The sequence below is a fragment of the Oncorhynchus clarkii genome, chromosome 1, assembly GCF_045791955.1.
Source record: "Oncorhynchus clarkii lewisi isolate Uvic-CL-2024 chromosome 1, UVic_Ocla_1.0, whole genome shotgun sequence".
In the NCBI taxonomy this organism is placed as follows: Eukaryota; Metazoa; Chordata; class Actinopteri; order Salmoniformes; family Salmonidae; genus Oncorhynchus; species Oncorhynchus clarkii.
In genome coordinates, this window is record NC_092147.1 from 42,176,426 (window position 1) to 42,188,637 (window position 12,212).

Sequence of the window (12,212 nt, forward strand, 5' to 3'; positions counted from 1 at the left end):
TTCCTGACATTTAATAATAGTAAAAATACCCCGTCTTAGGTCATTTAGGATCACCACTTTATTTTAAGAATGTGAAATGTCAGAATAATAGCAGAGAGAGTGATTTATTTCATCTTTTATTACTTTCATCACATTCCCAGTGGGTCAGAAGTTTACATACACTCAATTAGTATTTGGTAGCATTGCCTTTAAATTGTTTAATTTGGGTCAAATGTTTCAGGTAGCCTTCCACATGCTTCTCACAATAAATTGGGTGAATTTTGGCCTATTCCTCCTGACAGAGCTGGTGTAACTGAGTCGGGTTTGTAGGCCTCCTTGCTTGCACACGCTTTTTCAGTTCTGCCCACAAATGTTCTATAAGGTTGAGGTCAGGGCTTTGTGATAGCCATTCCAATACCTTGACTTTGTTGTCCTTAAGCTATTTTGCCACAACTTTGGAAGTATGCTTGGGGTCATTGTCCATTTGGAAGACCCATTTGCGACCAAGCTTTAACTTCCTGGCTGATGTCTTGAGATGTTGCTTCAATATATCCACATAATTTTCTTTCCTTATGATGCCATCTATTTTGTGAAGTGCACCAGTCCCTCCTGCAGCAAAGCACCCCCACAACATGATGCTGCCATCCCCGTGCTTCACAGTTGGGATGGTATTATTCGGCTTGCAAGCCTCCCCCATTTTCCTCCTAAAAAAACATTGGTCATTATGGCCAAACAGTTCTATTTTTGTTTCATCAGACCAGAGGACATTTCTCCAAAAAGTACGATCTTTGTCCCCATGTGCAGTTGCAAACCGTAGTCTTGCTTTTTTTATGGCGGTTTTGTAACAGTGGCTTCTTCCTTGCTGAGTGGCCTTTCAGGTTATGTCGATATAGGACTCATTTTACTGTGGATGTAGATACTTTTATACCTGTTTCCTCCAGAATCTTCACAAGATCCTTTGCTGTTGCTCTGGGATTGATTTGCACTTTCGCACTAGGTAGGCCTTGAAATACATTCACAGGTACAACTCCAATGGACTCAAATGATGTCTATTAGCCTATCAGAAGCTTCTAAAGCCATGACACCATTTTCTGGAATTATCCAAGCTGTTTAAAGGCACAGTCAATTTAGTGTATGTAAACTTCTGGCCCACTGGAATTGTGATACAGGGAATAATAAGTGAAATAATCTGTCTGTAAACAATAGTTCTAAAAATTACTTGTGTCATGCACAAACTGGATGTCGTAACCAACTTGCCAAAACTGTAGTTTGTTAACAAGAAATGTGTGTAGTGGTTGAAAAACAAGTTTTAATGACTCCAACCTAAGTGTATGTAACTTTCCGACTTCAACTGTATATCTAAAAATCTAGTTTTGGTTGATTCGTAATTATGTTTTGACTGACATTATGCCATTTCAGATTGTATAATCCAATAATCAACAGACATTTGAAGCCTAAATAAATTATATTTTGCATCATTTTGGGCCTGTAGTTCTATTGAATTAGGTTACATTATATGTATATATAAAATTGGTTGCAGCAGAGCACAGATGAAACCTAGTGTTTTGTATGCCTGGAGAGTGAAACTCGGTCCTGGGGCACCCCCTGGATGCTCCCAAACTCAGTCCTGGGGCCCCCCCCCCTGGGTGCACGTTTTGTTTTTTTGCCCTAGCACTACACAGCTGATTCAAATAACCAACTCATCATAGATTATTTGAATCAGCTGTGTGGTGCTAGGACAAAAACCAAAATGTGCACCCCAGGACTGCGTTTGGGAAACCCTGCTATAGCCTACTGCTTGTATTAAATCCAGATTATGGCACTATGCTGTATAGGCCTATACAAAGAGCTCTCCCGATAGGGAAGATTGGAAAACACTGGTGGGACTGGTGTCACTGCTCCACCAAGATTGACATATTCACACTCATAAGGGGCTATATACTGTAATTATGGCTAGATTACCTATAGAAAGGCAATGTGGATACAGAAATTGGCAGCAGTTGGCAATAAAGAGGTGTCCCATCATGCAGCGCTAGCCTAATCCTCAAATCATCAGCATCATTTCTTCTCTTTACTGCGAGGAGGAGGGACATCGCACATGCGCAGAAGATCCTTTAAGCCACACGCGGCTCAATCACGACGTTTATCCACCGGACCACTATGAATCACACGAGCAGTCTTGTAGGAAAGGCGTGCAAATGCAGTCAGAGACACTGTAAATGCTGGCCGTTTGCTCTATTTCGTGTCGGATCATAGCTGTCCTCCTCTAGTTCAAAATGGGTTAGAGGGAGGATGCCTGCCTGGATTATCCACTTTCAACACTTTGCGAGGATGTGGAATTGGAATATCTGTTTTTGCAGAGGCATCTTGACAAAGACGGAGAGAGATAATATAGATAGCATTTGAAATATATCTCCACTGTTCTTCGTTTTCTTTCCTTGTTTATTTTTTTGAGAAATGATTGCAGAATTCGTGTGCAGCGCCGTGGCTTTGGTCCTCTATGTCAACACTCTGGGCGCCGATTTCTGCTACGATGACAGGTACATGAATGAATGACATTGCTGTGCTGCCCGTAGGCCTACTGTCAACGAATACAGTGGTTTTTAATAGCGGTAGAGAATTGCTTGACATTGTAAAATATGTCTTAACATCTCTAGACCACATTTTGCGGTAGCGTACGGAATGGCGGGCAGAGGGAGGGTGACTTCTGTCAGTTCTCTCTGTTGGCTGCAAGGTCTCGGTAAACAGCAGGCACTTGCTTGCCAGTACAGTGTCACTGCACAAAGTTTTGAGTCCTGAGAGGATCCAATGATACATAGTTGCAGGCGATATGAACCGAACGCTACAACATGATTAGGGGAGTAATTTGATACATTGTAACTCCATAATGCCATGCTAATAGTTGCATGAGGCAGCACCATGCACACTGCACTGCATTAAAACCATTATCACGGCCACGTCTCGTCTTAAACAGCGATACTATGTATGACACGGTCATATTTGTTAGGAAACAGAAACGGGCGAATAATATTTTCTGAATATTATTATTCTAACAGACAATGGTGAATGATGATCCCAAACGAAGGAAATAAAACAACCCTGTTTTAAATAGGCGATAGGACCGACATCAAATAAGACCAGTGCGCTTCATTAGGCAGGCTAAAACATATTGATACATTTTAATGTGGCTTAATTCTCCATTAAAAAAGGAACTGCCTAAAAAGTGGAAATGCGTTCAGTGCAGTCTGCCGCCGGCTGATAATTTATTGTGCCAAACAGATTTAAGTACCTGTAAAGGCTGAAGATCTTAACACAACACCTTCCCAGTTTTATTTTACCAACGGCTGCAATACTTTTGGACAGTTAAACATAATGGCTTCAGTGTAATAGCTTGGTTGATTGATTTAACGAGTGATAGTGTAGTGCAAATCACACTATATTACATTTCAATATTTTATTACTGGTTTGATACATGCAGAATTGGAGGGTGGTCTCAGGGCAATTTGTATTATTCTGTGACACTCCATTTAGAATGATAAGTTACATTCGGTTACATTATGATTGGAATAGAGGTTGTAAAATATCCTACAATTTAGAGGGCATACACTGAGTGTACAAAACATTAAGAACACCTGCTCTTTCCTTGAGATACTGTAGACTGACCAGGTGAATCCAGGTGAAAGCTATGGTCCCTTATTGGTGTCACTTGTTCAATGACTTCGGTCATTGTAGATGAAGGGGAGGAGACAAGCTAAAGAAGGATATTTAATAGGGATGCACAGATATTACTTTTTGGGCCGATACTGATATCCAATATTTTCCTTGCCAAAAAACCTGATACTGATAACCGATATTTAACACTTTAGCAGCCTTTTAAGCATTCTAGTACAGTTAACTAGTTTAAACAAAGTGTCGTATGTTCATTTGTTCAGTTAAGAACAGATTGTTCAATAACTTGTAAATGACACATCCATGAATGTATTTTATTCCACAACAGATATTCATGACACAAATATTTTATCTGCCCCGCATTACAAAGATGGTTAAGTTCTTGGTGGCTTTTCTTACTATCCAATCTTGACTGTTTGAAGAAACGTAAAAATGATTTGAAGGAAATATAGGTTGAAACTATAATTCAGTTAATAATTTGAGCTATAACTGCTTGAAAATTAGTACTGTCTCTAGGCTGTCATAAACTGCTATAAATGGCACAACTTCAACTTTTCAAATGTGCTCAACTGACTTGACTAGTGAAATGAGAGAGAATTTCCAACACGTCATCTCATCTTTCATTTATGAAATGAAAAAAATAAACAAAAAAACACAACTGCTTTGTTTCAAATTAAACTAAAGTCTTGACCTATACCAGCCATGAATGAACAACAGAAAAGCCTAGTACATTTTTTTCCCACAGTGACTCTACATTGCTTTGTTAAAATATGACTGCCCATTTTCAATTTTAACATTTGGGGGAGGTTTTTCTTCACAAAGAGGACCTGCTCGGCTTTGTCACGAGTCTGTTTCTTTTTTTGTCTACAATGTGTGAAGCTGCTCTGAAAAGCCTCCCACTGTCCACACTACTACAGGGAGCACCAAGATACTTGCACACAGCTTTAGCTAAGGAAGGGAAACGGGACTTGTTACTTCTCCAATATCCAAGTGCATCTTCATTCCTAGAAATAGTAGGTTCTGTCAGGTATGCTAATATCTGCAAATAATGGGGAAGGGGGGGGGGTTAGTACATTTAATACAACATATTGCGTTATTCTTGCATTCCAAAGGATCATTAGGCATAGATCAACAATGGCAAATGTTGGCCGATGTAGTAACAGAAAATGAAAATAAAACGTGTCTCTCTCTCACAGAGATACATACTGACCAAAAGGTTATTTTGTTGGCATTTACGTATGTCCCCATTACCAGTAAAACATAATCACAACCTAGTTTTTTCACTTACTCGCTGTGCTTTTTCGTTGTTCATTTGTTCAGTCGTTTCATTCTCAACCAGGATTTCATCATACATGTCAAGCAGTGAAATTTCATCCCTGTCTGTTTGTGGCCTCTTCTGTCATGGGTCCCCTTCTTCGGTGCGAACTGTCACTGTGTCCATTTCCATATTGTCTAGCTGTGTTTGAAACATTTCACATAAACCCTGATTTTGTCTGCATCGAAGTAGTGGTCATTGTACCTAGCGTCAAGCATGGTGGCGACACAGTAAAGAGGCTCAGAGAGAATGCCACCGAATCGCTTGTTCACAGCCTCTAGTAGAGTACTTTTGTAAGTTTTAACCCCACGGTCTGTGTCGGCAGTTTTGTTGAGCAGACGCTTCAATGCCATGACAGAGGCTATCACATCTGCTGCAGACGCAGTTGAAGAGCTTATTTCTCGAGTCATTTGGTCGAATGGAGCTAGGAGTGTGTTCATGTTTTCAATGAGCGTCCACTGGTTTGTACTGATTGTTGCAGGTAATGCATAGTCGGCTGCGTACACGCCAAGCACGCATTTTTGTTCCAGCAGGCTCTCCATCATGTAGAAAGTACTGTTCCATCTGGCCTTGCAAAAGCCTTTTCATTTTCACTCCAAGCTGCTCCTGTATTGCTTGCAGGCGGCTGTATGCGAGCTGTGAGTGTTTAAAATGACCCACTATCTTCCTACCAGTTGCCACTGTGTCAAATATGCTGCATTGGGCCAAAACACCTTAGTTCACAGCCAGTTGCAGCATGTGTGCCATGCATGGCAAACTGGCAACTCCGCATTCTTCCAAAGCCTTTGTCATGTTACGTGCATTGTCACGTAGCACAGCGTGTACATTGTTCTTGGAGATTTTCCGAGTTTTAAACATGTTCTCAAATGCCATTTAAGTGGCAGCAGCGGTATGAGAACCAGCACATTCTTGAGCATGCAATATGGCTTTCCTCAGTACGAAATCCTCGTCGACCCACTGTGCTGTCAGACTCAGCATGCTCATGGGGCTGACATCGCTGGTCCAAATGTCAGTCATGAAGCTAATAGCAGTGACGCCCATAGCAAGTAGCTTGTGGATGGATGTGCGATTCAACAATACTGTGTATCTCCGATAGGGCAACATCTGAAAAATAGCACCTACTTGGTAGTGTGTACCGGGGCTCGAGGAGAGCCAACATCATCCACAACAGAGAACGGTTGCTTGTCAAGGGCAATGAATTCCATTATCTTGGCGTTAATGGATTTCGCCTTTGAGTTGTCTCGCTGAAATGTACTTACTTTTTCAAATGACTGCTGGACTTGAACTTGCTTAGTTGTTGGAAGTGCCAGGAGCACCGGTTTGAGTCAAGAATTGCAACGCTACTGGGTTTTTAACGCTCAACAGTTTCCTTTGTGTTTCAAGAATGGTCCATCGCCCAAAGGACATCCAGCCAACATGACACTACGGTGGGAAGCGTTGGCGTCAACACGGGCCGGCATCCCTGCGGAACGCTTTCGACACCTTGTAGAGTCCATTCCCCAACTAACTGAGGCTGTTCTGAGGGCAAAAGGGAGGGGTGAAACTCAATATTAGGAAGGTGTTCCTAATGTTTTGTATATTCAGTGTATAGTGTCATATGTTAGTCTCTGTTGTCTACACCTTTTAGCTACATGTAGGCCAAGTTGTGCACTTAACAACCCATGTTGTTAAATAGCAAGGAATCAAATATGGATATTTAATCACAATGTTTAGTAAATCCTCCTCTCGAAATTCAGAAAGCAAATCTGTACACTAGTAGAGAAACCTCAAGTCAAGTGCCTTGACTTAACCCAGCTAATGAGTTTAAATCCAGTGTGGCACTGTGTCGAGCATAGCCAGAAGCACCAAGGGTGGCTGAGAACACTACCTGAGGATTTCTCATCGATCTGGTTGTGGAGTCTTGCTGCTCAGGAATAAGTAATTACACTGCTCTCGTTACATTCAGTTGTGGTCTCGAGAAAATATATCCTACAAGAAATTGAGTGCTCTGCTTGCTTTAATTAATGTAGGGTTTGCTGAGTCTGATCTCTATAGGACAACCCTGTTCAAAGATCACTGGTTTTACGGGTTGATTTAAGTCACCTTCCACTTACCAGTTGATCATGGTTAAAGTTAACAACACCTTAACTACACGTTTTGTGTGATGTGTTTGCTAGCCTAGCACAAAACAACTATTTTATATGGAGGAATCTAGGGGCCTCACAAGGCTTTCCACTGTCAATGCTCTCAGCACCACCACCTCCCTGCACAAACAACCCAGCCTTGAAGAGTCGTCCACAATGTGGTGCCAGAATCACCCCTGGAAGTTGGTTCTCCATCTGGCCATGGTCATCATTATCACACCTTGACACCTGCACTAGAACATAGTGAGTCGTATGTATAGTTCATATCTCAGCCTATTGCTAAAATCCTGTATGAAAATAAATGGTATGTACTCTGCAATGTTGTGTATCCATGGATGCCATGAATACACCTTTATTTAACTAGGCAAGCCAGTTTAGAACAATAATTTTAAAAAATCACATCCCTACATCAAACATGTTTAACAAAACACATCTTTAAAAAATAAAATACAAAATACATACAAAAAGCATATATATGTAAATAAAATAAAAATATATACTGTGCATTTTTTAAACAAATATGACAAAATTCTAGTACAATTGTATTCCCTCTTATTATAATGATTTTGGAATTTTAATTTTTTATTAAACATGCTTAATGTCTTAACAAGATGATTAAATTCAATCAAAAATATTTGTAGTTTTTGTGTAGAATTCTGGAATTTTGGCAACATAACAAAAAAAACCACAATAATTTCAATGGTCTTGTTATCATTGCAATAGTATCAAATTATATTCTTCATGTCAAAAACATGGGTAGTGTTCAAAAAGGTAAATGAGTATTCTGCAAGGTTTTTCCAAAAAAATACCACATTCACAGAACAAGTGATTCATATTTTCACCTTTTTTTCCCCCGCAGAAAATGCAGATATCATCAATATCAACAAATTTCGACAACAATTACATGGATGTACAGTGCCTTGCGAAAGTATTCGCCCCCCTTGAACTTTGCGACCTTTTGCCACATTTCAGGCTTCAAACATAAAGATATAAAACTGTATTTTTTTGTGAAGAATCAACAACAAGTGGGACACAATCATGAAGTGGAACGACATTTATTGGATATTTCAAACTTTTTTAACAAATCAAAAACTGAAAAATTGGGCGTGCAAAATTATTCAGCCCCCTTAAGTTAATACTTTGTAGCGCCACCTTTTGCTGCGATTACAGCTGTAAGTCGCTTGGGGTATGTCTCTATCAGTTTTGCACATCGAGAGACTGAATTTTTTTCCCATTCCTCCTTGAAAAACAGCTCGAGCTCAGTGAGGTTGGATGGAGAGCATTTGTGAACAGCAGTTTTCAGTTCTTTCCACAGATTCTCGATTGGATTCAGGTCTGGACTTTGACTTGGCCATTCTAACACCTGGATATGTTTATTTTTGAACCATTCCATTGTAGATTTTGCTTTATGTTTTGGATCATTGTCTTGTTGGAAGACAAATCTCCGTCCCAGTCTCAGGTCTTTTGCAGACTCCATCAGGTTTTCTTCCAGAATGGTCCTGTATTTGGCTCCATCCATCTTCCCATCAATTTTAACCATCTTCCCTGTCCCTGCTGAAGAAAAGCAGGCCCAAACCATGATGCTGCCACCACCATGTTTGACAGTGGGGATGGTGTGTTCAGGGTGAAGAGCTGTGTTGCTTTTACGCCAAACATAACGTTTTGCATTGTTGCCAAAAAGTTCAATTTTGGTTTCATCTGACCAGAGCACCTTCTTCCACATGTTTGGTGTGTCTCCCAGGTGGCTTGTGGCAAACTTTAAACGACACTTTTTATGGATATCTTTAAGAAATGGCTTTCTTCTTGCCACTCTTCCATAAAGGCCAGATTTGTGCAATATACGACTGATTGTTGTCCTATGGACAGAGTCTCCCACCTCAGCTGTAGATCTCTGCAGTTCATCCAGAGTGATCATGGACCTCTTGGCTGCATCTCTGATCAGTCTTCTCCTTGTATGAGCTGAAAGTTTAGAGGGACGGCCAGGTCTTGGTAGATTTGCAATGGTCTGATACTCTTTCCATTTCAATATTATCACTTGCACAGTGCTCCTTGGGATGTTTAAAGCTTGGGAAATATTTTTGTATCCAAATCCGGCTTTAAACTTCTTCTCAACAGTATCTCGGACCTGCCTGGTGTGTTCCTTGTTCTTCATGATGCTCTCTGCGCTTTTAACGGACCTCTGAGACTATCACAGTGCAGGTGCATTTATACGGAGACTTGATTACACACAGGTGGATTGTATTTATCATCATTAGTCATTTAGGTCTACATTGGATCATTCAGAGATCCTCACTGAACTTCTGGAGAGAGTTTGCTGCACTGAAAGTAAAGGGGCTGAATAATTTTGCACGCCCAATTTTTCAGTTTTTGATTTGTTAAAAAAGTTTGAAATATCCAATAAATGTCGTTCCACTTCATGATTGTGTCCCACTTGTTGTTGATTCTTCACAAAAAAATACAGTTTTATATCTTTATGTTTGAAGCCTGAAATGTGGTAAAAGGTCGCAAAGTTCAAGGGGGCCGAATACTTTCGCAAGGCACTGTATCTTATGTAGAATCTTAATATACAATATTTGTAAGGCATCAACCAAGCTTTTTTTCCAGACAATGTCAGGAATAAGCATTTTCCGGAAAATGTTTCCTCTCTGCGTAAGTTTGTTCCGTGAATGGAAAATTTGTCTTATGTATTTGTTACAGCAAGATTTGTAAAGGAAGGCCACGCCTTCCAAGCTGAGTTCTGGATAAACTCTGTGATTATCACCAAAGCTAAGATGAGTTTTCATTGGTGTAGTCAGACCACTGTAAATGGTTTAGATCACAGAATATGTCTGAAAGGTATTGGAATGTTATAAATTCATTCAATGTAATAAATTGTTCATATGAAAAAATATTACCCATGTTGTCGAAAACATCAAGAACAAAGTCAATATTCCTCTCATGCCAGGTACTGTAGGGTAGAACAATGACTTATTCCTTACAGTTAAGTCTGAATTTTTCAACAAAAGAGCTTTATTATGGGAAAAGTTGTGCAGGAAACGTTTTTTCCATGACATTAAAGTGTGTTGGTGAAATACAGCCAATTCAGCATGTAATCTTTCAGGAATATAATTGCAATCTGGTAAAAATTGAAGATCTCCCAACATTGTTTGGAAGGAAATACCAAATTGATTCTGTATTGCCAAACATCTTTTCAACCTGCTGATCTTGAAAGTGTTATTTATGTCAACAAAATCCAACACTTCCAGACCTCGTTCAGCTCTTTTATTTGAGAGGACTGACTTTTATTAGTTGGTGAGACTTATTTTTCCAAGTCAAGAAAGGTCTTGTTGATCTTTTTACAGGTCGGGGGATTTATAAATAAAGATAATGAGGTTTACACAAAGTGAGACAGTCCCTCTGCCTTGGACAGAAGCACTCTCCTAAGTATAGATATATCCCTTTCTAGCCAATTATTAAATATATTTATTAATTTTACGGGAGCAATTCATATGTTGTCTAAGTTGTTTTTTGATAGACGCATTCCTAAATATTTAATATAGTCCTTTACTGGAATATTTTATATTTATTTATCATCGGAGTCATATAAACATAAGATTTCACATTTAGAAATGTTCAGTTTGAATCCAGATGTAATAGAGAATGCAGTGATAGCATTAAGGTCATGGGCGACCTGGTATTTGTCTTTAAAAAAAAGAGTAGTATCGTCAGTCAGTTGGGAAATGTTGATTTCTCTGTTAAAAATGGATAAGCCATGCAGATTTACATTATTCAGAATATCTAGTTCCACTACCAAAATTAATAAAAAGGGCGAAACTGGGCATCCATGTCGTACACTTCTGTTGATACTAAACCTTAATACATCCAAAAGATTCAGTACCACAGAACTATTCATATCTTTGTAAAACACGCAAATGACTTTGATAACAATTGAACCGAAAACGATCAGCAGAGTCATCAGGTGTTTCATTAAAATCGCTTGAGAGAATTAGAAAAGCATATTTGTTGCCTAAATCCTGTAATTTTCTGGTAAATTTTACAAAAAGGGTCTTATTTGGAGCATGTGAGTAATGTCCATACACATTACAGATGATGAAGATAGCATCGTCAAGTTAACAGTTACTATGACCCATCTCCTTTACTGTGAAGATGTGGATTCTAGAATGTCACCTTTTAAACTTGTGAATAAGTGTCAAAACACCAGCATAATGGTTTGATCCATGACTGAGATAGACCATGTTTCCCCACTGTGACTTTCAAAATATCAAGTCACTTTCACAAGAATGAGTTTCCTGAAGAAGGACAAAATCTGTGTTTACAATATAAAACTAAGCCTTTCCTTTTTGCAAGATCTCTCCTAGCATTCAGGCTAACGATATTGAGTGAGTTGAAAACAAACTCCTGCATAAAACAGAAAGACACAAACTAGACAGCAAAACTAGTAATGTGAACAATAAAACAAACAGTAAACCTTGAGAGGGTTACTCCGACGGAAAACTACGCTCATCTGAGGTAGAGGTGGTTAACAGTATAACAAATCCTTTTTTAAAAATTTTTTGGTTGGCAAGTGTTCATGAATTGTAGTTTGAATGGTACCATTACTTGTGGCAGTACAGTAAATGTACTCTTGGCAGTGCTCACAGTTCAAGTGTGGTTCATGTCATGTCACCAGAGTTACGCAGTAATCTTTCTTCTTTCGATGAACGCGCGTTGGCCCTTGAACCCAGTCTTCTTTCCTTATTGTCGAGCCTTCTGTATAAGCGGCCACAGTTTCTCCCTGGCAGTCTGATCCTGCGGTATCAGAGCCTCTTTGATGCAGAGCTTCTTCTCGTCCAGAAACTTGTTCCCCTTGGCCATTTTCCAGATCATGTCCCTGTGGTGGCGCGTAGGGTCCATCAGATCTTCGTTTCCCTAGTCGATGTACCACGTCAATCACGTCTCTTAGCTTGTCTTTGATGCACAGATCCACCTTTCCCAGGATATTAATGACTGCTTCCCTAATGTCCTCTCCCTCTTCCTCTCTTATACTTTGGATTTTCAGATTCCACCTGCGAGAATACCATTGAAGTTCAGCTACATTCTCATACAGCTCATTATTTTGGGATTGCAGTTTCTTCAGCTCGTTCTCC

General features: G+C 39.6%; 1 protein-coding gene across 1 annotated transcript in view; it reads left to right on the forward strand.

Annotated features, from left to right (window-relative positions):
• The first annotated feature begins 2,285 nt into the window (after window positions 1–2,285).
• The window catches only part of LOC139407243 (transmembrane O-mannosyltransferase targeting cadherins 2b), a 167,879-nt gene continuing 157,952 nt past the window's right edge, over window positions 2,286–12,212 (forward strand). Inside the window, exon 1 of the mRNA XM_071150848.1 lies at window positions 2,286–2,519. Coding sequence (XP_071006949.1) covers window positions 2,437–2,519 — 83 coding nt within the window. The 5' untranslated portion in view covers window positions 2,286–2,436. The remainder of the gene's footprint in view (window positions 2,520–12,212) is intronic.